At 34.3% G+C, this 26242-nt stretch overlaps 2 protein-coding genes across 2 annotated transcripts in view; both read right to left on the bottom strand.

Moving 5' to 3' along the window:
- LOC143249604 (uncharacterized) overlaps positions 1–6442 on the bottom strand; it is a 14712-nt gene extending 8270 nt beyond the window's left edge. Inside the window, exon 1 of the mRNA XM_076499738.1 lies at positions 6316–6442. The gene's annotated coding sequence lies outside the window, so the exon portion shown is untranslated. The remainder of the gene's footprint in view (positions 1–6315) is intronic.
- LOC143248158 (uncharacterized) lies at positions 2662–26242 on the bottom strand. Its single transcript, XM_076496589.1, has 9 exons — positions 25992–26242; positions 24804–24909; positions 22862–22952; positions 21718–21758; positions 12977–13187; positions 11620–11801; positions 8207–8346; positions 7967–8069; positions 2662–2717 (listed from the first exon to the last, which is right to left on the bottom strand). The coding sequence occupies exons 1-9, from the start codon at positions 26151–26153 to the stop codon at positions 2662–2664; spliced, it is 1092 nt and encodes a 363-aa protein (XP_076352704.1). The 5' UTR covers positions 26154–26242.

Below are 26242 nucleotides of genomic sequence, written 5' to 3'. Positions count from 1 at the left end.
AGGACACCATCCAGCATTAATTGTGGGGATGAAATTATGAGTAGGTCATTAGGGCTAAATGCTAGTCTTCGGTTAATACGTAAGAATGAGTAGATATGTAAGTTGATTGGACTTGTGGTATTAATTCATTTGGAAAAGGAAATTTTTTGGAATGGATGGTTTACATTTAAATTTGAATTATTTCCAAGGGCTATTAAACTCAACTCTAAAGAAAGATTTAAATTAGGAATAGAGGGTGATAAGGGCCATAATAAACTAAATGAAAAAAAAAGAATGAGGTAGAGAAACATTTAGCATAGGGAATGAGAATAGAAGTATTTCTAAGGATAGGTTTAATTGTTACTATTGTAATGCTAGAAGTATAAAAAAATAAAATATATGACTTTAGAGCTACAAGGAATGGAGGATTTTGATACAATGGGAATAACTGAATGACAGAAATTGCTTTGATACACTTGTATATAGGTTATTTAGTATGGATAAAGCACTAAAGAGATGGGGAGAAGTGGCTTTACATGTAAAATATGAGTTATATCCCACTGAAGTTGAGGATGTCAAAGATAATAGCAGGGAGATAGAATCCATTTAGGTCTCTATTAGCAAATATAAAGGGAAAAGGCTTTTAGTAGAAATCTGTTACAGACAAGTGGATGATACCAATGAAATTAGTAAGAAACTTTACAGTGACATTAAGATTTTAGCCATTAATGAGGTCATAATCAAGGGGATTTTAATTTCAAGCATATAGATTGGGAAATGTCAGAGGCAAACCATGAGGGAAAAATGTTTTGGAACCTGTTCAAGATAGTTTTCTTTGCCAGTTGGTCAAGGAACCTACAGTCAAATGGAACTTCTTTGAATGCTGGGGTGGTTTTGAACATTAAAATCAAAAATATTTTGTTCCACATTAATTCCAACTCAATATTTCTAAATTTCAATGTTCAATTTAGATACTTTAACTTTATATAAATTTTATATGTTACTAAAATTTTCATCATAAAGAACAAGTTATACTACTCCTACAAAAACCTCTCCATAGCAGACACCACATGCTAAAAAACAAAACAAAACAAAAAACTTTCATTTCCATAGGAGTAAGTGTAACTTTTGCAGAAGTTAAAACATCATGATGGTACAGTGTGAATATCAGTGCAGTTTGTCACTTATTTAACTTCAACTACCTTTTTGTCATATGTGACTACACACATTAATCATTTTTTCCCAATTATTTATGATTAATACCTGAGTAACTTTGAAATTAGTTCTAAGTACTTAAAGAGTCATCATTATTGATGCTATTGGCAATGAACATGAGGTGAGGAAAAAACAAAAATTCAACAGAGGTATATTTAGTAAAATTTAACTCCAAGAAGTCAATGACGTTTTGCATAACCAAAATTACATCAACTGAGTCAACAAATAAAGATTAAAAAATCATGAAATGATTATTGTGCAGCTGTCCAAAAAGTCCCATTCAAATTCATATCCTTATAGAGGATATTATTGTCAAGATCAGACAAAAAAAGCACTTAGAGGCAGAAGGAGAGAACTTTTATTCCTTGAGAATGAGTTGCAACAATATTTGAAGACTTTGCAGTAAATGTATCTTAACAGAAGAACTGATTTCCAAGTTCAAATATATCATATCTGAATGACTTCTATTAGATTTAAGAAAATTAGTTTTTTTATCCATAGCTCATATTAAAATGTTTGACAAATTTAAGGAAGATATTTTCTTGTGAAATTTTCATTGTTTAAATATGATATTTAACACACTATTTTTAAAAACTCATTCTGATGTTATTGTAACCATTGGTCCATCAATGTTTAATACAGTTGTTCAAAGCAACCCCACCAATGGGTTACTTTCAACACAGTAAAAATAAAAGAGAAAGCACATCAGTTTTATTCTCGTTGCTGTGATATGTCATGACATATTTTACCCTTTGCTTTCTTTGAAATTTCAAAAAGATGCAAAAATGGTTCAAAGAAGCCCCACTTGTTGGTAACAGAAACAGTAGTATTTTAGGTTTATTGTTAATTTCTAATACAGAAATTGTTGAAAAAGTGGAAGTTGGAGAACATCTACATGCAAGAGATCATTGCTCAACTTGGTGTGATGTTCTACCACACATAGAGATCAGGAATAATGGTATTTGGGTTACAAATTTTGAAGGGATGTCATATGAATTATCTGTTGTGAATTGGACAGCTGAGTTATTTGAAGAAAGTGACCAAATGTGGAACACTTTTAAGGATAAATCTTTAAATATTCAGAATAAACATATTTCTATAGAAAGAAAAGGATGACTACAAGTAAAAAAAAAAAAAGAAGTTTGTTCACAAAGGGTGTAAGAAGCAAAATTAAAGAAAAGCATCACAAATTTAAGAAATTTAAATTTACTGGGATGGCAGGAGATCTCGTAGAGTATTAAAGATCAAGAAAGTTGGTGAAACAGTAAATTAGAATATAAAAGGGATGTATGAGAAAATGATTTTTGTAAAGTATATTAAGGGTAATCAAAATGTTACATTGGGGGTTGGGTTCATGAGGAATGTTAAAGGATGGCTTGTATCTGGTAGCTGTGAAATGTTTGGGTTATTAAGTTTTGCTCTGTCTTTGGTTTTTACTAGTGAAAATCTAGGCAATATTCCTCATCTTCAACAGTTGATAGATGAAAGCAGAGTTGGAAAATATGGCTGCATTAATTCTGACCCTGTTAAGAAAAACATTTGGAAGTCTAAAAATGATAAGATTCCTGGGCCAGATAATATTTCCCCAAGATTTTTGAAGGAGTTTAAAGATTGGATATATGGGCTACTTACTACTTTTTTTTGTCAGTCCTTGAATAGCAGACAGATGCCAAAGGATTGGAAGTTATATAATGTCATTCCTTTTTTCAAAGAAGGTGATAAAAATTGTCCCATTGGTTAACCCATTAGCCTTACATCAGTTGTGGGAAAAGTTTTAAATATTCAGATAAAAGATGTTTTGCAAAGTCATTTAACAAAGTTTAGAATTTTATTGGATAGTAAATACGATTTCATTAAGATATTGCCTTAGAAATCTTTTGACATTCTTTAAAAAGGTAAATACTTATGTAGATGAAGGTAAGGTCATAGATTTGATGCATTTGAATTTTCAGAAAGCCATTGACAAGGTGCTACATAAAGAGCTTGTAAAAATAGTATCTCTATAGGTGTGGGGGATAAGTTAACTAACTGGATAGAACAGTGGTTGAGAAAATAAGCAGAGGGTTGTTGAAAAGTGTTCAATCAATATGGATTAATGTCACAAGTGGGATACCTAAGAGCTCAGTCTCAGGGCACTTTCTCTTTTCTGATTTCTTTCAAAGACATAAATGAAGGAATGGTTAATAAATGACTCAAATTTACTGATGACATTAAGGTCATGAGTGTTGCTAGCTGTGAAGAGGATGCTGCTGATTTGCAACAGGATTTAGATCATTTAGTGAGTTGGAGAAATAAATAGCAGATGGGCTTTAATTATAATAAATGCAAGATATGTTGGCTGTCATAATTTGGAGGGAAATAACATTAACAGTGTCATGAAAGAAAGAGATTTTGATGCAGCAGTTGATAAGTCTCTTAAGCCATCCAAGCAGTGTGCTGTTGCTAATAGTAGGGCAAATAAGATTTTAGGTTGTATCTACAGAAATATTGAATACAAGTCTTAAGAGGTTATAATTTTATTGTATAGGTGGTCACTGGTTAAGCTTCATTTGGAATGTTATGTTCAGCACTTTAAGAAAGATGTTGAATTGTTGGAAAGGGTTAGAGAAAAGTTACTGGAATGGTACCTGGGATGGAGAGGTTGTCATGCAGGGGAAGATAAAATCTTTCAGACTGTTTTATCTTCAAAAAACAAGAGTTAGAGGGGGATTTGATTTATATGTGTAAGATCATATAGGGAAATGATAATGTTGATTCATCATCTTTTTTCATATTTACCAGTGAGAATAAGGAATAGGGAACAGTTTTATTTTTCTAAAAGGGCAGTTGGCCTCTGAAATGGGTTACTTTTTAATGTTGTGGAGAAAATAAATTTGAGTGAGTTTAAGAGAGAACTTGATAACTGTATGAATGATAAGGGCTACCTTTAAATGTTTTTAAAATAGCTTTTGTTTAGAGTATGGGATGGACGAGATGGATTAATAGGTCTCTTGTTTTAGCTTTTTGAACTATTGTAAGTTTTAAAATATTACTGATGAGACTAACAATAAGTTTATTTTAGCATAAGGCTATACAATAGACTATCTATGGTCTGTCTGCCACAGAGAATTAAACCCTGGATTTTAGTGTTGTAAGTCAGTACACTTATCACTGACCCACAAGGAATTGAATGAGTTAAATGAATATGTAATCTGATAATGGGAATGTTTTTGAAATTCACAGACAGAAGAAGATTAATTAAAAAAAAAAAAAGGGAAACTGTAAAGTAAAGATGCACTCATGGGATAAAGTGAGAAAGAAAGTTTTATCTCTGGATGTGCAGAAAAATATCCAGAACTAGTGATGTTTGTAAACATAACTTTTTTTCAGCAAACAAAAACACTCTTAAATATGATTTACATCAAGAAGTAGAAGAATATATATACATATGAATGAATATAAATATTGTAAGCCTCAGAGTGTTACAGAGAGGAGATATTCTGATAACTGGCTAGGTTGGTATTAATTGGTCTTGTCAATGGTGGCTGAGAGGAAAATATAGCAAAGTAAAGGATTTGTACATAGAATCTGTCAAATGGCCTTCTAGAAATTCATCCTCAGGCCATAGGGGGATAAAAGGTTTTATATAATTTAACTGATCATAAAAAGTAACTGATAAATAAAGAAACAAGTAAGAGTTATAATATTAAAAGAATACAGTGATCTTGCCGAATTGATTTACAGGTAAAATTATTCTATTCTGCAGCCACCTCATTTTCTGATTTTTTACTTTGTCTATAAAACAATAATGACGAATTTTGTTTTCTAATAATGCCAGTAGGAATGTAAATATGAAGAAAAATGTTTAAAAATGTTTTTTATTATATTGTTCATCAGTTAAAAGTGAAGACATATATAAATGCACAGGAGCAAATCATAAGTTTGATTGAAGTGGAAGAGAACAGTGTTCAATGTTTACAAAAAATATATATATACACTTAAAATTTATATTTGGAGGTTGTAATATATGCTTCCTAAAACTAAAGAACCTGAGAAAATAGTTGGTGTAAACTTAAACGTTTATTTTCAAAAGTCACTGAGCAGTAGATAATGTTCTGCTTGACTGAACAATGTATAATAAGGTTAATATCTCTTAAAAAGGATTGAGGAATAAAATGTAAATTTCAAGGAAGAGGTTAGTATCAATTGTTGGTGTTCAACTACTCAAACTTGCCTATTGGAAATAGATAGTGTTTATTTGTGAATTTAGGAAAAAGTTTCCTTTCCTTATCAACCAGCTTAAAAATTAAACACTGTGAAAACATTACTGCCTTTTTTTTATATACAGATTGTAGGAGGATGTTTATGTTGGCTTACATTTTATAATAATAAAAGTTATAAGCATTTTGTAAGATACCTGATGCAATAATTTCAAATAAATTTGAAATAGATTGAATAAATTTCAGTTACAATCAGAAATATCACTATGTAGTTAAAAGATTCAGGGCTCAGGCCCATAGATATACAAACTTTAGGCATTTCAGTATGATGTTGATCACTCTTTTCTATTCTGATTTTTAAAGACACAAGCTTGGGGTTCAAGGCACTATCAAATAGAATAAGAGCACAAACCCAGTCTGCCAGAGTCTTGCAGAGTCTTCTAGTTGCAATATTAAAAATTACAAATATACATTTGGATACACTGTGATGATTAGTGGTAAGTGCTGTGCAAAAGAAAAAGAGAACTTTGTCATCTCAACTGGTACAGCACAATTCAAATAAAACAAAAATACTGGATTCAGATGGTTCTTCAATTATTTGTCTGTCTAAAGCTTGACTCAGCAGCTGATATTGGGTTATGTGCTATTGGCTGGAAAAGATTTCAGCATTTTTACAAGCTCACTTTATTGACGTATATGTGTGTGTGTGTGTATCTACAGTGCAAGTTTTAATTGTTCAGAGAAAGATGCTTTTTCAGTTAGAGAATCATGGATCAAGAATTTTTAAGGTGGGAACTTTGGATTAAAATCCAGATTTGTATCTTGAACGTTTATTGTATAATACAATAAAACAAATTAAATAACTTACACACCATAATTGTTGTGATCCTTTCATAATAATACAATAATTTACACCTCCTACCTTTTTCTTCAAATATATCTCCTTCAGATCGTAAAAGTTGTTTGACAATTCTGTAGGGGTGACCAACTTTTTTCTCCAAATTATTCACTGCTTCCAAGCCAGCTTTTCTGTTTTAATAAGAAATTTTCATTAATTTTACTGAGCCACTAGGTTTAATTCTAACTGCATGTACTTCATAATTAGTTTCCATAAAACATATTAATACAGTTGTTTTCTTGAATAGTATCAAAATTGTAACTGTAAAACAGTTTTCGAATTTTGTTTATGTATGCTATTTTACTGACTGATATTTCCATTAATCCAAATGGACAGTAATATTAGTTAAATAAAAAATTATGGTTTTGAGATTTAACATACATATTATTTTACCAACACTGCAATCCTGTTCTAGTTTATTTCATTTGAAGGAGCAATGAGGGGTATTTGTTACTACCACCTTAACTGGTTTTTCTTATATCCAGCTTTGATCTCTTAAAATTCGTGTTCAGTATTCTCTTAAACTCATCCAATTATACAGTTTCTACGCCAACTATTCTACAACTTGACAAAATACTGCTTTCACTGAAATTATGTCTGAAGTTTCCATATTTTAAACTCATGCCCTTTAACGTTACTGCCCATAAATATTTTGAAAATGACATCCATATGTAAAAAAATCTAAGTTTGTTTGTTTTGAAATTTCGCACAGAGCTACTCGAGGGCTTATCTGTGCTAGCCGTCCCTAATTTAGCAGTGTAAGACTAGAAGGAAGGCAGCTAGTCATCACCACCCACCGCCAACTCTTGGGCTACTCTTTTACCAACGAATAGTGGGATTGATCGTCACATTATAGCGTCCCCACGGCTGGGAGGGCGAGCATGTTTAGCGCGACGCGGGTGTCTAACAGTTTTAAAAACCTCTATTATGTCCACCAGAGTTCCTCTGGCAAAACACTACTGGTGTTAATCACATGCCACTCATTAACTTTAAACTGTGGATCTCCTGCCATCATGGCTCAGCTATTTAAAAACAACAAAATATCTAACCAGTAACTTATACAGTGAATTACTGATCTCATTTACTCACTTTGAATTTATTCAACAACAAATTTAATTTACTAAAATAACAACGAAAATTCTGGAAAATAAGAGCATTTATAGCTTATATTATATAAATACATGAAATATAGTGTGCTGTGCTAAAACACTGAAAGAAAAATATATAAATACAGTACTAAATGTACCCAGTGTAGGTTAAATGACCAATAAAAAAATAACATTTGGAAAGTGACACAAAATAAAAATTTCATAATAACAAATGGAAATGTAAAAAATATTGTAAATAGAGCTGATCCTAAACTGATCATTTAGAACATGCTAATCATAAAATATTTTAGTCTTTTTGTGCACTCATTTATGATTATAAATATTTCTATTCAATTTTGTATACAGTATTGACTTTAAAGTACAAGTTAATTTTAAAGTTATTTTAACCCTGAACGCCCTTGTTACCTTACTTTTATTTAAAAGTTATAAAGAATTAATAAACTTCAAATTTACAGCAACTTTTGTCTTTAAAAGTGATTATTATTTTCAATCTCCTAAAGCACACGTACTAGGTTCATAGGTAAGATAACTACAAACCATAATGCTCTTCGGTTAAAGGTACTAACCTCTTGATGTCTCCGAGATAAGAGAAGCAGCGTGAAACTTACGAACTTCGGCCTTTGACACAACAAAATCCGGTTCCTGTATGTAGGGCTTTTTCTCTTGTAACTGTTATTTTTATAAAAACAAAACCACTTAATCGCCTATGATAAATACCCTGATAAATACGACGATCTTAGAACAGTAATTACTAACAAATCTTTATGCTTGTTCTGAGAGACAGAATTCAGGAAAAACAAGCTTACTTCCAGTTTGTAATCCATATCTGCTGTATACAGATCTTCTAGCGACAGATCATTGCCATCAACATCATCCACATATCTTCGTCGTCTTCGTCTTTCATCACCATTTGGGCGATGATACACAGATATAACTGTATGACCATCTATCAAAAACATGCATAATGTGTTCATAAAAGAGCAATTTTTTTGCTAAAGTTTATCAAAATTGTATAGATACAGTAGACATTAATGTTTATAGGTATGCTGCGTCACTATTATTTCATTGGTAGATTCTTTTAAATGATCTAGTGAAAATAATTAAAGTCCAGACCACTTAAACTATAACGTTAATTTATGACCTTTCTTCTATGAATTGAACTCGTGTAAGTTATATACTGCTGTAAGCTTGTTGTACGAGGTCTGTTCAAAAAATACGCGGACTGACGTCATAAAACAAAATGTACTTTATTTAGAAGTTACAGGTCTGAGACCTCTTCAAAGTACTCTCCTCCCCAACGCACACACTTATCCCAACGGTGTTTCCACTTGTTGAAACAGTCCTGGTACGCTTGTTTTGTAATGTCCTCCAGCTCTTTCGTCGCATTTGCCTTAATCTCGGGAATCGTCTCAAATCTTTTTCCTTTCAAGGGTCTTTTGAGTTTGGGGAACAAGAAAAAATTGCAAGGAGCAAGGTCAGGTGAGTAGGGGGGAAGAACAGTGATCGAGTGTTTGGCCAAAAACTCACGAGTTCTGAGGCACAAATTTCGCAGCAACGCGGTGCATCTTCAATTTTTCGGTCAAAATCTCGTAACAAGATCCAACTGATATCCCACACTCTTCAGCAAGCTCCCTGACAGTCAGACGTCGATTTGCTCGCACCAGGGTGTTGATTTTGTCGACGTGTGGGTCGTCAGTTGACGTGGAAGGACGTCCAGGACGCTCATCATCTTCAATGGACTGTCGACCATCCTTAAAACGTTCATGCCACTTGAAACATGCCGTACGCTTTATAGCAACATCACCGTAAGCCGTGTTAAGCATAGCAAAAGTTTTAGTCGCAGATTTTCCAAGTTTAACACAAAATGTCACAGCAAGTCGTTGCTCCTTCAGGTCATTCATTCTGAAATCCGCCAAACGAAAAGATCTCATTTCACGTAAAACCGCGTAGCTAATACACAAATGAAGATATCTGCAATCGGGAAATGGCGTCGTAATCAGCTGATCTGTGCGAACCTAGCGACACCAAGCGGATTCCCCTGGAACCAACTGGAGCCGCGTAATTCAAACAGTCCGCGTATTTTTTGAACAGCCCTCGTAGTCCTATATTACAACTGACTTTCAAATATCTTTAACAATACTATAATTAACGTAAAACCAACTTACGTGTAATTAACTCCGATAGTTAACCCACTAACTGATTCATTCCGTTATCTTTGCAGCTATCTTGTATTTATAATCTGGCTTGTACAAGAAAAATGTGACGTTAACTTAGAACTTTCTAAGCATTCCAACCCCATCATAACATCATGTGTCTTCTAGCTGATAAACATATTACAACACTGAATATATATACATGTCTTATAACGAGTATATAAGAAATAATTTCACAAGAAAACTCCTATCTCATCACTTTGTAAAACTTGAAATCAATTTTAAAAAACCGAGAAATTCTTTAAACTTCAAGTTAGTCAACAATTTCATAATACTTACTAAAGTTAACTATTTAATGATGGTTGAGGGGTGGGGATATCTCCAATGCAACGAATTTACTGTTGCACATTTATTTTACCGCCTACACTTGTTTCTGTGTAGTTTTCTTTTTTGCCTGTGATGTATATTGTTAACTCTGTATTGCGCAAGTCCCGCATTTTATCGAAATTTGTAGAGAATTCTTGAAAGTGAGAATCAATAATATTTGATTTCAAAAACGTACTAGATCATTGTTGACAATTCTAGAAACTTGCGTGATTGAGTTCCCCGCTGGGACAGCGGTAAGTCTTCAGATTTACAACGCTAATATCAGGGTTTGATTTCTTTCAGTAGACAAAGCATATAACTCAATGCGACTTTGCTATAAAAAACCCACAAACACAAACACGCGTGATTGGTATATAAAAATTGACGTGCTGAGTGTGTGTGTGTTTTTCTTACAGCAAAGCCATTCGGGCTATCTCCTTTGTCCACTGAGGGAAATCGAACCCCTGATTTTAGCGCTGTAAATCCGTGGACATACTGCTCTACTAGCGGGGGGCCGACGTGCTGAGAGACAAATATTATTATTATTATTATTGTACAATTACATTCAGTGTGCTATAGGCCTAGGAAAATATGATTGTGATTAACTACAGAAGTGGACCAGGAACGTTTATAGATTTCAAACATTATAAACCGTTCAACTTTGATAAAAGTCAGCCGTATGAGGTCAATCAAACTAACCAGCTTCAGAAAGGTGTGACATTATCAATTTAGAATTAATTAGCTCGTCATGAATCTGGATCATCGACAAAATATTCAATTCTAAACTAGATATAAGATTCAGCATTGTCTGTAAATTTGTAAATTACTTCTATATAAACCATAATTTGTAATAACTATTAATTGTTTGTTTGTTTGTTTTGGAATTTCGCACAAATCTACTCGAGGGCTATCTGTGCTAGCTGTCCCTAATTTAGCAGTGTAAGACTAGAGGGAAGGCAGCTAGTCATCACCACCCACCGCCAACTCTTGGGCTACTCTTTTACCAACGAATAGTGGGATTGACCGTCACATTGTAACGCCCCCACGCCTGGGAGGGCGAGCATGTTTAGCGCGACGCGGGCGCGAACCCGTACCCTCAGATTACGAGTCGCACGCCTTACGCGCTAGGCCATACCGGGCCGTATAACTATTAATAATAGCCATTATTATAAATTGTATTATATCTATGTTTCCATATTAAAATGTATATTTGTATATTGTAATGATATGCCGTTAAATGATACCAAGTCCTAGTCATAAGGTGAAATGCGTTCAGTGTACTAACATTAGTTTATATAATTTATATTATGTTTCTTTAAAATGTACAAAGTAAAATACTTCAGGGTCACCTACTCCGACTTGTTTTGTAGTTCCTCTCAGAAAACAGTTTAAGCTTCAGAAGCTTTACAACCCTGACGTACTATGGACATACTAAAAATTCGTCTTAGGATGCTTCTAAGACATTCATTATAAATTTATCAAATATGTTTAAGACTAATCCCGTGTTCAAACAGTGGTTGGACTTTTTCAATTGAAGGCAGTGATTAGTTACCTCTATTTTACAGTTTTATATGACATTTCATATCCTAGTGTCACCCATAAAAAGCGCCTCTTTTGGGAATGCTCTTTGACATCTGAGTTATTTTGAGCACACGAATGTTATCTATAACAACGTTTTAGTTACGTTGATTAGCTCGTACCTGAAGAGATAAGCTCGCCGTCACTGAAGTGCTGATCCGAATCAGACCGGACGTCGACATCAGATATATCATTGAAGTCGCCGTCGGCACCGCTTAATTCGACTACATCGTCTGTTGTGAAACTTTTGTGAACACGAACTATTGGTGGACCAGAAGAAGCATCTTGTATGATAGTTTCTTTGCTATAAGAAAATCATTTTAAACTATTATCTTAAAAGCTACGAATTATATGCAATAACTTTATATATTGATCATTTCTTCTCTTTTCCTCACATAATTAATGCCCGTGAGCACAGAGGTCGCTAGGCACTGTTTGACAGTTCTGCTAATCCACAAGTGGTGTCTTCAAAATCAGAGAAGAAAACCATGATCAATATCATACTGAAACGCCGAAAATTCCCGGCTTATGGTTCGTTTTTTGTTTTTTTTCGAATTCCGCGCAAAGCAATTCAAGAGCTATTTGCGCTAACCGCCCCTAATCTAGCAGTATAAGACTAGAAGGAAGGCAGCTAGTCATCACCACCCACCGCCAACTCTTGGGCTACTCTTTTATCAACGAATAATGGGATTGACCGTCACTTTATAACGCCCACACGGCTGAAAGGGCGAGCATGTTTGGCGGGACGGGGATGCGAACCCGCCATCCTCAGGCTACGACTCGAACGCCTTAAACCACGTGGCCATGCCGGGCCCCGGCTTATGGGCTCGAGCCTTTTATGTGTTTAGCAACACCTCTGTCTATGAATAATATACTTACATCTGAAATGCTTTTAGCTAAGTGATAATTCTACGAAATACTATGAAACTGAATGTATCTAGGGCTGAAACATTAATAAAAATAATCATTATAGTTCATTATAATTAGAAACTTAATGCAACTTACATACAGAACATATATTTGGAAAAATCAGTTGAAACAGTTACATCTTTTCCACTGCATGAGGTCGCTAAAGCGTAAATGAGCTTAGTGTCATTTTGTTAGAATATTTTAATAACTACAGACACGGAATATAATTTGTCACATAAGAAGCACACCATAAAGATATTACTACAAACAAACGGATAAATCAATTTAACTACTTATAAGTAAAACGTAAAAAAAAAAGTGATAATAGATGAGTAAAAATTATGTTTTGATAATTAAAATATCTGAAGAAAACTTATTTCTCACTTTAATATTTCTTTAACTAATTGACTAAACATAGATATTTCTTTGTATCAGATTTACCACATATTTTAAATTATAAGTTTCTGGTATATAAAACGATAAGATTGTTTTTTTTTAGTTAAGTATAGTAACATGAAGTAAGAAGAGAAATACTTTTAAAAGCTCAAAGAATAATTAAAAAAAAAGTACCTGTACTTTGTTTTATGTACACCAAATTCAGATACTTCCTTATCTTGATGTTTATTTTTGTTCATTTTGGTAGAGAAAATTGTCGAAAGATGCCGTTTAAAATTTTTGGACGTATCGTCTTGCTCTTCATCCGAAAATCGGATCTCCGGAACAGTGCCATCAACAAATTGTACTATTTCAAATGGAACTTCGTAGTCAGCAAAGAGATTTTCTGTAGGAAGACAATTAGATTAAAACATATTATATTTCTACACTCATTGACATTAATTTCAACAAATATGTGAACTATATTTTATCTATTGAAAAATCCTTGATTTCGATTTAATAGAATAAAACTGTTCAAATTCAATAGAATAATTGTTCAGATTTTTACAAATCATTCCAAAACCCACAATTAGATTGCCTTTGAAAACAAGATAAAGTAGATATAGTTCACTATTTAATTCATAGATAACACTACATTAATTTTTTTTGTTTAAGTGTATAACTGTAGGATGGACTACTTGGTTATCTATGCTCTGCTTACTACGGGCATTGAAACACAATTTTTAATGTTTACTTTTTCAGATTCACCACTGAGTTACAAGAGTTACTGCTATTAGTATAATCTACTACTTTCCAACTCGTAAATTAATGTCGCAGAACTTAACATTTTTAAGAAATTAATTCATATTGCTAAGCTTTTGCAATTGGTGTTTAATAACAGTAAATCTAACAGGATATATTTTGTTGAGCAATTTGATTTTTCTATACCGAAACTAAATAAATCTGAACAGTTGGCTGGTTTACCAGGACAAAACATTTCAATATTTGTAAGGAAAAAATAGTTTACTGTATTTCACTTTTTAAAGTTTAAGGATGTTAAAAGTCGTCAGTTATTTTTTAATTTCGCGCAAAGTTACAGGAGAGATAGCTGCGTTAGACGTCCCTATTTTAGCAGTGCAGGACTAGAGGGAAAGCAGCTAGCCATCATCACCCACCGACAACTCTTGGGTTACTCTTTTTACCGGCGAATTGTGGGATAGTTCGTCACTTATAAAAGGGCAAGCATGTTTCGTGTGATGGGGATTTGAACCTCCCAGCCTCCGATGACGAGTCGAACGCTCTCACCACCTGGTCACATCGGGCAGTTGGCCGTTAGAAATAGTTCAAATTAAAGATGTATTATCATGTAGAAATCCAAAATGTGGCACCAAGCACTACATCGTTTAAAAAGTTAATCACTGGTTGATTTTAAATTTAATTATGTTATATTATAAGCAGAGGCGTAGATTTTTTACACCCGATGGGGAGATGATTTTTGCAACCACTTATGTTAACTGTTCAATTTGCAAATTGGTAATCTCTGATTACTTGAACCTGAAAACTGTAAACATGCAATCACAGAGTAATCTTATTGCCACGATACTTCAAGGTTTCCACGTAGGTTCGTATAAGTGAGGTGTTGTGAACAGTTTTCAAAATGTTAATAGAATAAAAACAAATGTGTCACAAATTAACTGCCACATGAATTTATTCCTGCACACTGCACAGTATAAAAGATGACCATTATACTTGACAAGGTTACAAATAACTTTCATTGCATGAATTACGTTTTCAAATATTAATAAAATTAGTAATTACCATTGATAAGCTTATATCTACTGAGAAACTGTTCATGTTGTTTGATAAAAATAATTAAAATGTCTTTGAAACTCTTGCAAATTTCACGTCAATACAATGTAGCACATAATTATTCATACTTTTCATTGAAGTAAGAATCATTTAGTCCTCTAGTCTACATGTTCCTACACGTAAACCTCATTTGTGATGATCTGTTTATGAATTTTTTCAGAAGCTCTTCTATATTTATCTTGTCGACCTCATCTTTGTGAGTGTGACAAACTGCCACATGGTTGAGGCGGCGTTGAGACATAGTTGACCTTAACCACGTCTTCGACCGTCTTAATGCAGAAAAGCTGCGTTCACATTCGCAGCTGGATACTGGACATACAAGCAAAGTTTTCATGAGTAGAAACATTTCACTAAACATCTGTTAGCTTGTTTCATGCATTTTATAGTAAGTATCCTTCGCATCTTACTATGATACTGCTTTTGTTGTTCCTTTGAACATGGGCAACTGAAACTCGAGCCGTTGTGCAGAGATTTCTAGATAGAAGTTTATAACCGAGTTGTCAATCTTGCAAGATGTGATCATGTTCTCAAGTGCCAGATATTGCCTAAAGTCATTGTTGTCTGCATTGAATCTAGTGGTCAGATGTTCTATGACTGTGTCCACAAATTCAAAATATTGGCTTCTGTAGTAATCTCTAGCTATTACAGAATGGTGTGCTGAGCCATCACCTGTGATCCTTCTGGGGGTTCTGCGAATGCATGGTAGTTCAATAGGCATCAGATCTAGGGAAGTTACCTTCAGCTTCATCAAATATCCTGTTGTAATTTTCCTCTGTTCGCAATACCCGGAATTGTTCAACTGTCATTGCAGATGCTGCAATCATGCCAGATACAGTCGCTGATTTTGCTTGGAATGCACGGCTTAGTTCCTCTAATGCAGCTAATGGATGCTGAGCCATCAACAATCCTAAAACTGTCTTTCCTTTGTCAAATCTGTGCAGCAGACTTCGTGCTTTCACTGCTACATCTGATTTTTCATTTGCTAATTCAGACAAAAAATCAACAATGCCACTGTAGCGATCATTAGCACATATAATTGCAGATAGGCGGCACAACCAGCGTGTTGGACACAGTGGGCGGATGTATTTAACTGGACCATTGTAGCTGTCTGACGATACAATATTTTCAAAGATTGTCTTGTATTTGCCTGACCTCTGAAGCAAGACACCAAGTTCATGTACCCACTGGAAAGAATCTCGAACACATTCACAAGCTTCAACTGTATGTTGCATTATTAAATTAGCCTTGTGTGCTCCGCAGTGAAAAAACAAAGCTGACGGTTGCTTCTCTTTTATTTTTGCTTGGCATCCACTGTACGCACCACTCATGTTAGCGGCTCCATCATAAGTTTGTGCTCCTAATCCTGACAGTGGTAAATTGAGTCTAGTCAGTACATCAAGTATAGTCGAGGATAGTGTTTTACCAGTTGTATTGGAAACAATGTACAAACCAAGAAATGTCTCATGGAAATTAAAGTTCTCATCTATGTATCGTACACATATTGCTTCCTGTTCGGCATCTGTAACATCTTGAATGCCATCAACCATTAATGCAAAAATTTTACTTTGCTGCACTTCGTGTGCTACGTTCCTCAGTATTTGATGGCTGAACATCTCCATTATTTCATTCTGAGCCTGCGGTGATGTGGATGTGGTTTTCTTTGACAAGTAGGTCGTCAACTCAGGATCTTCCTCTTCCAGGAGCTTCATTAACTGCAGGAAGTTCCCCTCCGTATCAGTATGTCCACGTAATGCTAAACCTTGATGCAGTAAGAAACATAAACTTCTGAATATTTTGGTCAGACTTCTTTTGTATTCTTCCTGCTGCTTCATTTTTCCATCATATAGCTGGACAGTCACTGGAGTTACATCAAGTGAACCTTCTGGAGGTATAGCGAATCTGTGCTGAGAGGAGGATTGGTGTTCGTTGAATTTCTGTTTCGCTTTTTTCCAGTTGCAAAAACCAATGGATATGAAGGTATACTCCACTGGCCTCTTCAATTTCCCTGTAAAAAGGCTTCTATTTTCCGCCTTGGCACAATGAAAGCATATGACTTTTTGAGACTGATTGTCAAAGTGCAGCCATGGGAATTCATCAAATCACTTGCCCTGGAAGTTTATTTTGAGATTTTGCTTTCTGTCGTGGTATTAGTTGTGCGTCTGGATGATACAGCTTTTCACACTGTATCTGTAGAGTGTCAGATTTTTCATTACTGCACAAACTTGTTTCACAAGTATCTGGTGGTTCATGATGTGCAATAGTTGCACAAGCATTTCCATACTCGTCCTCTGATGAACATGATATTTTCTCTGTATGGCAAGTTTCTATTCCTTTGCTTGAGGTTGTTGGATAATCTGCATCTGCATTGTCACTTGTAGTACTAGTGACTGGCTTGCAGAACTGTCTAATATCGGAAAGTTTCAGACGCTTGCTTGTCATAATTGGAATCTGTTTCCCAGATAGCTCAACAGGCTAAAATACAGTCTTTATTGAAAAACTCTAACGTACAACGAACGAAGATAGAACAGAATGGAAGTAGGACTGAACTGTACAATGTATTTAAGTCGAACGCACGAACCTCACAGTGACTACCGAGCCGACTGACCGCCTGGACATCGCTGGGACAATAATGTGTGCTAGTTACAACACAAGTAATTGCAAGTTTCTCGAAAAATACTTGAACAAACACAAATATATTATATTCCTGTTAAAGCTTATCATTGTGATATAATGTCTATAAGCACGTCTATTAAATAAAAACACCTAAACAAAAACTAGCAATATAATTCGAGTAGAGACTTCAGGCCGTTGAAATCGCTCCTTTTGTGTTCTAATCATACAAGAAAATACAATATTTTTACTATCTATGATAAGAGAACATATTGTTCTTTTACCATAAAGCACCAGCACTTTATTAGAGGGCGGTGATAATCTGAAATTTTATGGATTAATGAGGGCCACAAACACAGGTCTAATGAGCTCTGATGTAAAATCGAGGCTCAGACTAAAGGGAGCGGAGGGGGGTAATGTAGGGCGAGTCTGGATCCAAGCGGCCCGAACCTGTCGTTAACTGTACACTAAACGTACACTATGGTCAGCGAATTCGGCAGCTAAGGAGAATAAGGCGTTCGACAATAAAACCGGCTAGACATGCATAAGAACAAATGGCGTAGGAAAACTGCACAATATATACATAAGATTGATGCAGCTACGAGCTACAAATGGCCTGCCAGATCTAGATCACAGGAGTTTACGCTTGGGAGTAATATTTTTGAATTTCATGCTCTGTTCAATCTGTTGTGATGAACATTTTACTTAATTTTACACTACGTACAAGACGTAGGTAGATTCTGAGATAGTTCTTGTAAGCCTTGCATGTATACTTAGGCCTACTGACTGATACGAACTATCGCTTAGATCTCAAAGCTTAGAAGAAGGCCTATATTAAAGATGTACATTTCGGCTACTGAGAAAGCCTATATCTAGGCCTAATTATGTAATTCGATTGGTAAGAACACGAAAATCAGAAGAACAAAAACACAATTTGTAGGCCTGTGATGCAATAAAACAATTCAACAGACCAAACTGCAGGGGGTATGTATCCCTCAATCCCACCAGGATCTACACCCCTGATTATAAGCTACACTAAGGGTGATTAATTTAATGGTAAAAGATGTTCTATAGTTAAACAACAATGCTCATTTTCTGTTATTTTGAGCGTGAAACTGTTAAAAATTCTGAGCTTAACTTATAACGTAAATTTTGTGGACTAAATATAATTTATTAATTTTATATAATTTTTAATATAGATTAAACTAGCTCACAGATGCTTGTCAAGTTTCAATTAAATTCTCATTAATTTACAGAATATTTTTACGAACTTTGAAAAGATCCCAAATAAACGTCCTGTTCTGTTTCTGGCGCAAGAATGTACAAAAAGTTTTATAAATGTACAAAATAATGGTGGCTCCCTATTTATGACAGGTATAGGCTTAGTAATATTCTTTATATATCGAGATTCAGAACGTCTTTCTGCGCACACATAATGCTAAAAATCATGTTTCGATACCCTTGATGGGTACAGCACTAAATAACTCGGATAGTTTTACGCGTAATTGTTTTGTTTTGGAATTTCGCACAAAGCTACTCGAGGGCTATCTGTGCTAGCCTTCCCTAATTTAGCAGTGTAAGACTAGAGGGAAGGCAGCTAGTCATCACCACCCACCGCCAACTCTTGGGCTACTCTTTTACCAACGAATAGTGGGATTGACCGAAACATTATAACGCCCCCACGGCTGGGAGGGCGAGCATGTTTGGCGCGACTCGGGCGCGAACCCGCGACCCTCAGATTACGAAGCGCACGCCTTAACGCGTTAGGCCATGCCAGGCCCCTACGCGTAATTACAAACAAAACGTTTTCTTTTAACGTTTGCTATAGATAACTTGGCTGAAGCTAATATACTGTCTCTACTTTAAATACATTTTATTGCGTTATAACTGAACTATCCTTGTCATTAATCTTTGAAAATGTTAACAACTAATTTAAAGACTGCAAACGAGACAGATAGATTTAGTGTTTAAGAATGTAATTTGGTGGTACGAGTCTGTTTCAAACAGTAATGATTTATCACATATACAATAACAAACTACAAAAAAATCAGGCTTTAAACTTTTCAGTTCTAACAAAAAACTTTACTTCTCACAAGGCGATGCAATGTTAAACATAAGCGCAACAGAATCTAGCAGTTGAAATTACTTGAAAACTCGGAATAACCGTTACAACCTCTGTCGTCAACTTAACGAGCAAACAAAATAAATTTAACATCAGTTAATTCTGAGTACTATATGAACGAAAGCACAAAAGCTAAAAAATAATTTCCTCAAAAATTCGATATTCGTTTTTTGAAAATAACGAATTTCTGATTCTGTGAGTTTAATTACAACATTTTCTATGTTTTATGCCAGCTTTAGCTGAATAACACAACCTGTATCACTGGTATATTTTGTACAAATTAAAACATGAAAATGATACGCCTTAAGTTTCTTTTCATGAGTGAAGGTAAAAAAATGAATTATATTTACATATTATTGAAATAAATATTTGGCAAAATCACACACAAGAATCATCACAAAACCTGGAAATGTAAAACAGAACATAAATAATAAATACATATGTTTTAGGGTATAAATATATAGTGTAGGAAGCGGAAACAAAACATATTACGACATTTTTATTTTCCAGTTTCACCTTGTATTTCGTAGTATCCTGTCGACTGCGCATGATATTTTAGGCCTGGCATGGCCTAGCGCGTTAAGGCGTTATAATGTGACGGTCAATCCCACTATTCGTTGGTAAAAGAGTAGCCCAAGAGTTGACGGTGGGTGGTGATGACTAGTTGCCTTCCCTCTAGTCTTACACTGCTAAATTAGGGACGGCTAGCACAGATAGCCCTCGAGTAGCTTTGTGCGAAATTCCAAAACAAATATTTCGTAGCCTGACATGTTATTGCAAGTAAAGACGAAAATGTTTAAATATAAATATACTTTCGCCCCTGTCCAATATCGTTGAGAACTGTTTTGTAAATTGGGTTACTCCTGCTAATTTTAAACAAGGAAGAAAGAAAAAGAATACCGTGCTCATGCACTGTTTGTGGGTTTAAATATGTGCGGCATCTTGTTTCCGTAGGTACTTATTCATAAAAGACTACTTTACTTCTACAGGCTTCGTGTACACTGATTGCCCTATTTGTGTTCTTGTACTAGGGTTAAGGGACGTTTTTATTTTAAAATTGTGTAATACTATGAAAAACTGAATTTCATGTAGTGATGTGTTTAAAATCAAAAAATGTGACAGAGATTTGAAATCTAATAATGATCAACTAAATCAGTATAAATTAATCTCTACATTTAATCCCTAAAGTTCCCTCTCATGTAAGGCTTACGAGCTTTATTTACTCGGAAACTTCATTCGTATTTACTGATGGTCCAGTCTGTCTCACTGCCTGGCACAAGTAACTGACGACTAGTAATGAATCTTATTATAATATCTACTGTTATCATAATTCTAATTTCTTTGATAAAATAAGTTAACCATCGAAATGAGCTGGAGATTCAGTAGTTAAGGCTTAACAATACAGGTGAAATAGTCCAGATGAAGAGCGGAAAACTCGTGTGACAATGAAACTAATCAAATATATTTTTAAACGTTACCAAGTTCTGTTGGAAAACAGAAGGTTAATTTCTGAACATCATCAGCTCCTACGCCTACTTATAAATAAAAACGTGGTACCATTCTTCCGAGCATTACAAAAATCTCTATAAATTGAAGGTTTTCTGGTAACGTTTCAAGCATCCCCAGCTCTTACTTTACAACTATAAACATTATGCTAATTTTCCAAACATTATCAACTCCTACTGTACAAAGTGAAGGTATTGTGTTTGTTTGTCAAGCATCACCAGCTCATCCTTTGTAAATAGAACTAAGACAGCCATTTTTCCAAACATTAACCGTTCCTTCTTTATAAACTGTCAATATAAATTGATAATAATGATATTTATTGGAGAAAGAATGTGAAAAACAAATGGATTGGAATATTTATTAGCTTTCAGTTTCACAGAAGCTATAATCGAATTATTATACGTGAAATAAGAATAACGTAAAAGGGAGAATGAAATTAAACACTAACATCTTTCAACGATAATTTCATCAATCTGATAGATGTAGTTGGCATAAACTTAAAAGTTGTTCAAGTTAGAAAATGTATTATTATATAATTCTTAATTGAACACGTTTGAATTTTCAAAAGACCTTTTAACTATTCAGAATCAGTCCACAGAACTAGTGCACAACCACGTTTTTTTCTATTGTTTGTTTCGGATATTCGAGCAAAGCTACACGTGGGCTTTCTACGTTAGTTGTCAGTAGTTTTGAGGCAAAATATCTAGCTAACAGTACCAACCGCCAACATTTTGTATACCCTAACAACAGGAATAACTCAAAGGAGTAATAAAGGTAGCAGTTAATTTCACTGAAAAGACTTTTGTGGTAATAAGGTTAAACAACATACCAGTTTTCTCATTGTCTTCTACGGTGTCTTGATCTTCCATGCTAAAGTACAAATGAAAAGAAAATAATGTTACTATTCCTAGTAAATGTTTACATAATAATGAAAGTATGCAAATATACATCATCTATTATATGTGTGTAGTAGGGCGTCATTTGTAGAATAGAAGGGTTAATAAGTGTTATGCTATATATTTGTCGCTTGAACATACTAATTTTCTTAAGTCAAGTATTCAGAGAGGGGCTGGATTAGTGGTGTGAAAAGGAATCTACTACTGAATCACAAATAAGCATTAATTATACAAGTCTCCATATATATTTGCAGTTTAACAGGAAAGCTAACATTCTCAGCACATCCATAAACATACTGAACGACCAATGCTCTCGTTGCTTGTACAATGTATATGCCCTATACACCTACACCGACTGACCAGGAAAACGACGTACCATGTAAAATCACGTCCTGACCACGATAAGTCTTATGCTTTCATTCACACTGGCTATTGTGTGGGTACATAATGTAAAGAGCAGAATAGTAAGTAGTCAATGTCACTTTTTCTTCACCTATCTAGTTTATAGGTTTTTTTCATGGTGACTACTAAGCACGTTCACACCAACTGTATTTTTGACACTGGAGCAGCTAACTAGATTTCAGAAAGAATGGTATTGCTGTTGGTTCACATCTACATGTGGACAGTTCGATTCAATTTTTAAATTGATGGATTCAAATGACAAGTCTACCTTATTTTATATAATGATGTCCAAAATTGTTGTTAAAAAGAGATTTGCATACATGTAATTATGAAGTAAGGATAAATAACTTTACTCAAGTAATGAATATATCTAGATCACTTGTAAAGTTTACATGATTAATTATTTCAACATAACTGGTGGAGTTCTCGTCATAACCAAGCAATTTTACGTTCGTCCCTGTGTGGGACTGCAGTCAGTTTGTGGACTTACAGAGCCGAAATTTGGGAGTCGATTCTTCATGGTTGACACAGCAAACAGCTTAATATGGCTTTGCTCTCAAAGACAACTAAAGGTGTATTTGTGAATGTAAAAGATATACCATCACCAACAACGAAAGTGATGTATTTCACTTTCATTATTTTAGAGTAACCGTTCATGTGATTAAAAATACTTACATTCCGTTTTTTTCTGAGACCTTGGAAGAGACGTTTCTTAGCTCCATCAAATAAAGAAGGGCTGTGTCGTTGTACTGACCTTCAGTGTCATCTGTTTAAAGAAGATTAAAACAAATCATGTTTAGATACTGATTGTCAGTCATCTGTTTAAACAAACCCTGTTTTGGTACTGACTTTCATTGTCACGTGTTTAAAGAATATTAAAACAAACCGTGACTTGATACTGACCGTCGATATCATCTGTTTAAAGAATGTTTAAATAGCCCGTGTCTTGTCACTAACCTTCACTGTCACCTGTTTAAAGAAAATTAAAATGAACCGTGTCTTGTCACTGATTTTCACTATCATGTGTTTAAAAAACCCTTAAAGACATGTTTTGTTAACAGTTTTAACTATCATTTATTTAAAGATTATTCAAATAAACTTATCATGACAAACTTTTCTGGCACATGTTCAGTTATACCAATAGAACCATGTCTTACTACTGACTTTCACTTATATTAGTTGTAAGAATACTAGGATAGGATCATGCCTTTCGCTGTAATCGGTTTAATAAAGCACTATATACATCATATTTGGTCACTGTTGTTAACTTCCACCTCTTTACCGAATGATAATGTGATGTATTTTAACTCTCATTGTCACACGTTAGCTAAAAATGCGATTTGTATAAGATGCATGTTTGTATCGTAAATTGATATTAATACTCACTATCGTTTAATTTGGACATATTGTTTATAGGCTGTATAGTTGTACTGGTACTCAGTGTATATTACGTTTTAGCACTTGTTTTAGGCGCATGTCTTAATAGTTTTTGTCCTCAGTGTTATTTGTTTAATAATATTAATTAAACTTATAATGTTGTCACCAAGAGTATCATTGTGTGATCTCCACAAGCACGTATTTAAAAATGCCCGTATAATAAGTATCACAGTATTGCTCATAACTGTGACCTGTTTAAACAATCCTAATATAATCTGCGTATTGTTGACTGGTCTTCAATTACATGAATACTGTCTGTTTTTTGAATTTTGCGCAAAGGTACACAAGTACTATCTGCTCTATCAGTTCCTAATTTAGCAGTGTAAGACTAGAGGGAAGGCAGCTAGTCATCACCACCCACCACCAATTCTTGGACTACGCTTTTTGCCAACGAATAGTGAGATTGACCGCAACATTACAACGTCCCACGGCTGAAAGGATGAGCATGCTTGGTGCGACCGGGATTCGAACCCGCGACCCTCGGATTACGAGTCGAACACCTTAACCCACCTAGCCATGCCGGGCCGTACATGAATATAAATGTTTAACTAATCATAGAGTCATGTTGTTTGATTATATCTGTTTTGTTTGTTTTTGAATTTCGCGTAAAGCTACACGAGGGTTATCTGCGCTAGCCGTCCCTAATTTAACAGTGTAAGACTAAAGGTAAGATAGCTACTCATCACCACCCACCGCCAACTCTTGGGCTACTCTTTTACTAACGAATAGTGGGAGTGACCACCACATTATAACGCCCTCACAGCTGAAAGAACGAGCACGTCTGGTGTGGCGGAGATTTGAACCAGCGCCCTTCGAATTAGGAATCTAACGCCTTAACCACGTGGCTCTGCCAGGCCGTCAGATTATATCTGAATACTTGAATATTGTCACGTAACTTTGCGATAGTTTTCACTGTAATCTTTTAAATACATTTAAGTGTATGGAATAATTTGAAATACAACTGATAATGTAATTATCGTGTTTTTCAAAACTAAATTTTTTCTTTTTGATACAGTTTAGAAAATGACACAAGTAGCAAGTATTTATAAAGTCCACTTAATCCTAAACACATGTTACAATCTCACATGAAACCACTTAATTATAGGATTTTCCTTCAAATTTACTCGATTATAGTCTCTTAGTTAATTCCTATTTAAGCTATCAGTAAAATGTAACTTACGTCCCAAGCAGCGGACATAGAGTTCGGCCGAAATGAGTATATGGTTTGTTTGTTGTCCCCACAGCAAGGTCTTCCCTTGGTAATGATAGTGTGACACTAATTCAGGCTGTAGTAAAGAAGGAATTTTGAATCAACAAGACGTACATTTTTTCTTATGCTTGAGTTAATATTATTTTAGAAATTTCAGTTAAAAGTAAATGAGTTAAAACATAAAACTGTTTTATTTGTGATACATTTATCTTTCTAGAAGTCTCATCAAACTTGGAGTTTGCTTGGCTATCATCAGACTAGATATTTTATTATATCACTAGCAATTTAAGTAGAATTTTTTTAAGTATTAGACCATTAAAGTATTTAGTAGTTTCAGTTCCATGATATTTATTTCATCAAATATGTGTAAGGTGTACTACCGTGTTTCTCCAAAAATAAGACAGGGCTTATATTAATTTTCACTCCAAAATATGACACTAGGGCTTATTTTCGGGGGATGTCTTATTTTGATATATTAAAAAAATGAAGTTACAAAGTAAAACTATTAAACTAACCATTTAAAATAAACTATTATTAAACTATTAAACTAACTGATTAATACTTAAACAAACTAATTAACTAACTATTAAACTAATTAATAAATTAATTTTTTTTTATTTCTTTCCTCTTCCTGCCACTCTTAACTAGGGCTTATTTTAAGGGTAGGGCTTATATTAAAACTATCCCCAAAAATCACACTAGGTCTTATTTTATGGGTAGGTCTTATTATCGGAGAAACACGGTACATTATGTGTTTAGATCCTACTTATGTTTAAATGTTTAAAATACAATTGTAACTAAAAGATTTATGCATCTATTTATTGTAGCCTTCGAAAAGAAATTACGATAAATTTTAATTGTTATTGTCCTAACATGTTCTTTAACTTGTTTGTTTGTAGTCGCAATGTTAATTTCAAGATCTGCTATTTGTGAAATGTTTGTGGACTTAGTTCTGTATTCAACTTATGTTTGTTGCTGTATTCTCAGGGAAAAAAAAAATGTAACTTCACCTTCTACTGGGTCAGCACAGGATTTGAATTTTCACTAAGTTAGGAAATATAAACCGTTTTCCCTTTGACCAAATATTAGTGTTAGATATAATGTTAAAAACTTATATTACGTTTATAAACGAAGGATTAGTAAGAGGCTTTTACTTACTTTGCATTCTAAATTCATCAAAAGACCTTTTTTAACTGAACGAGGAGCCGCAGCCAAAATTACAGGTTTGGTTTTTATTGCAGATCCCATTACTGGTTGTTGACCAAAACTAATGGTCAACCATGCTAACAATGAACTAAAGATTATTGTTTGTAAAGGCATTTGAGTAATGTATATTAAAATATCTGGGATACCAAAGTTTGACTGAAAGAGTTATCGAAGAATGTTTCTCAGGCTGTAAAATTAACTTT

This window comes from Tachypleus tridentatus, chromosome 4 (assembly GCF_004210375.1).
Source record: "Tachypleus tridentatus isolate NWPU-2018 chromosome 4, ASM421037v1, whole genome shotgun sequence".
In the NCBI taxonomy this organism is placed as follows: Eukaryota; Metazoa; Arthropoda; class Merostomata; order Xiphosura; family Limulidae; genus Tachypleus; species Tachypleus tridentatus.
Note: the sequence above shows the minus strand (reverse complement) of the source record. Positions and strands in the feature narration are given on the sequence as shown.

Coding starts and splice junctions, on each gene's coding strand:
- LOC143248158 (XM_076496589.1), bottom strand. CDS start 26,153: ATGCCTTTACAAACAATAATCTTTAGTTCATTGTTAGCATGGTTGACC. Junction 21,759..22,861: donor GTCTCAGAAAAAAACGGAAT/GTAAGTATTTTT, acceptor TTTGTACTTTAG/CATGGAAGATCAAGACACCG. Junction 13,188..21,717: donor AGAAGACAATGAGAAAACTG/GTATGTTGTTTA, acceptor GTCTTCCTACAG/AAAATCTCTTTGCTGACTAC.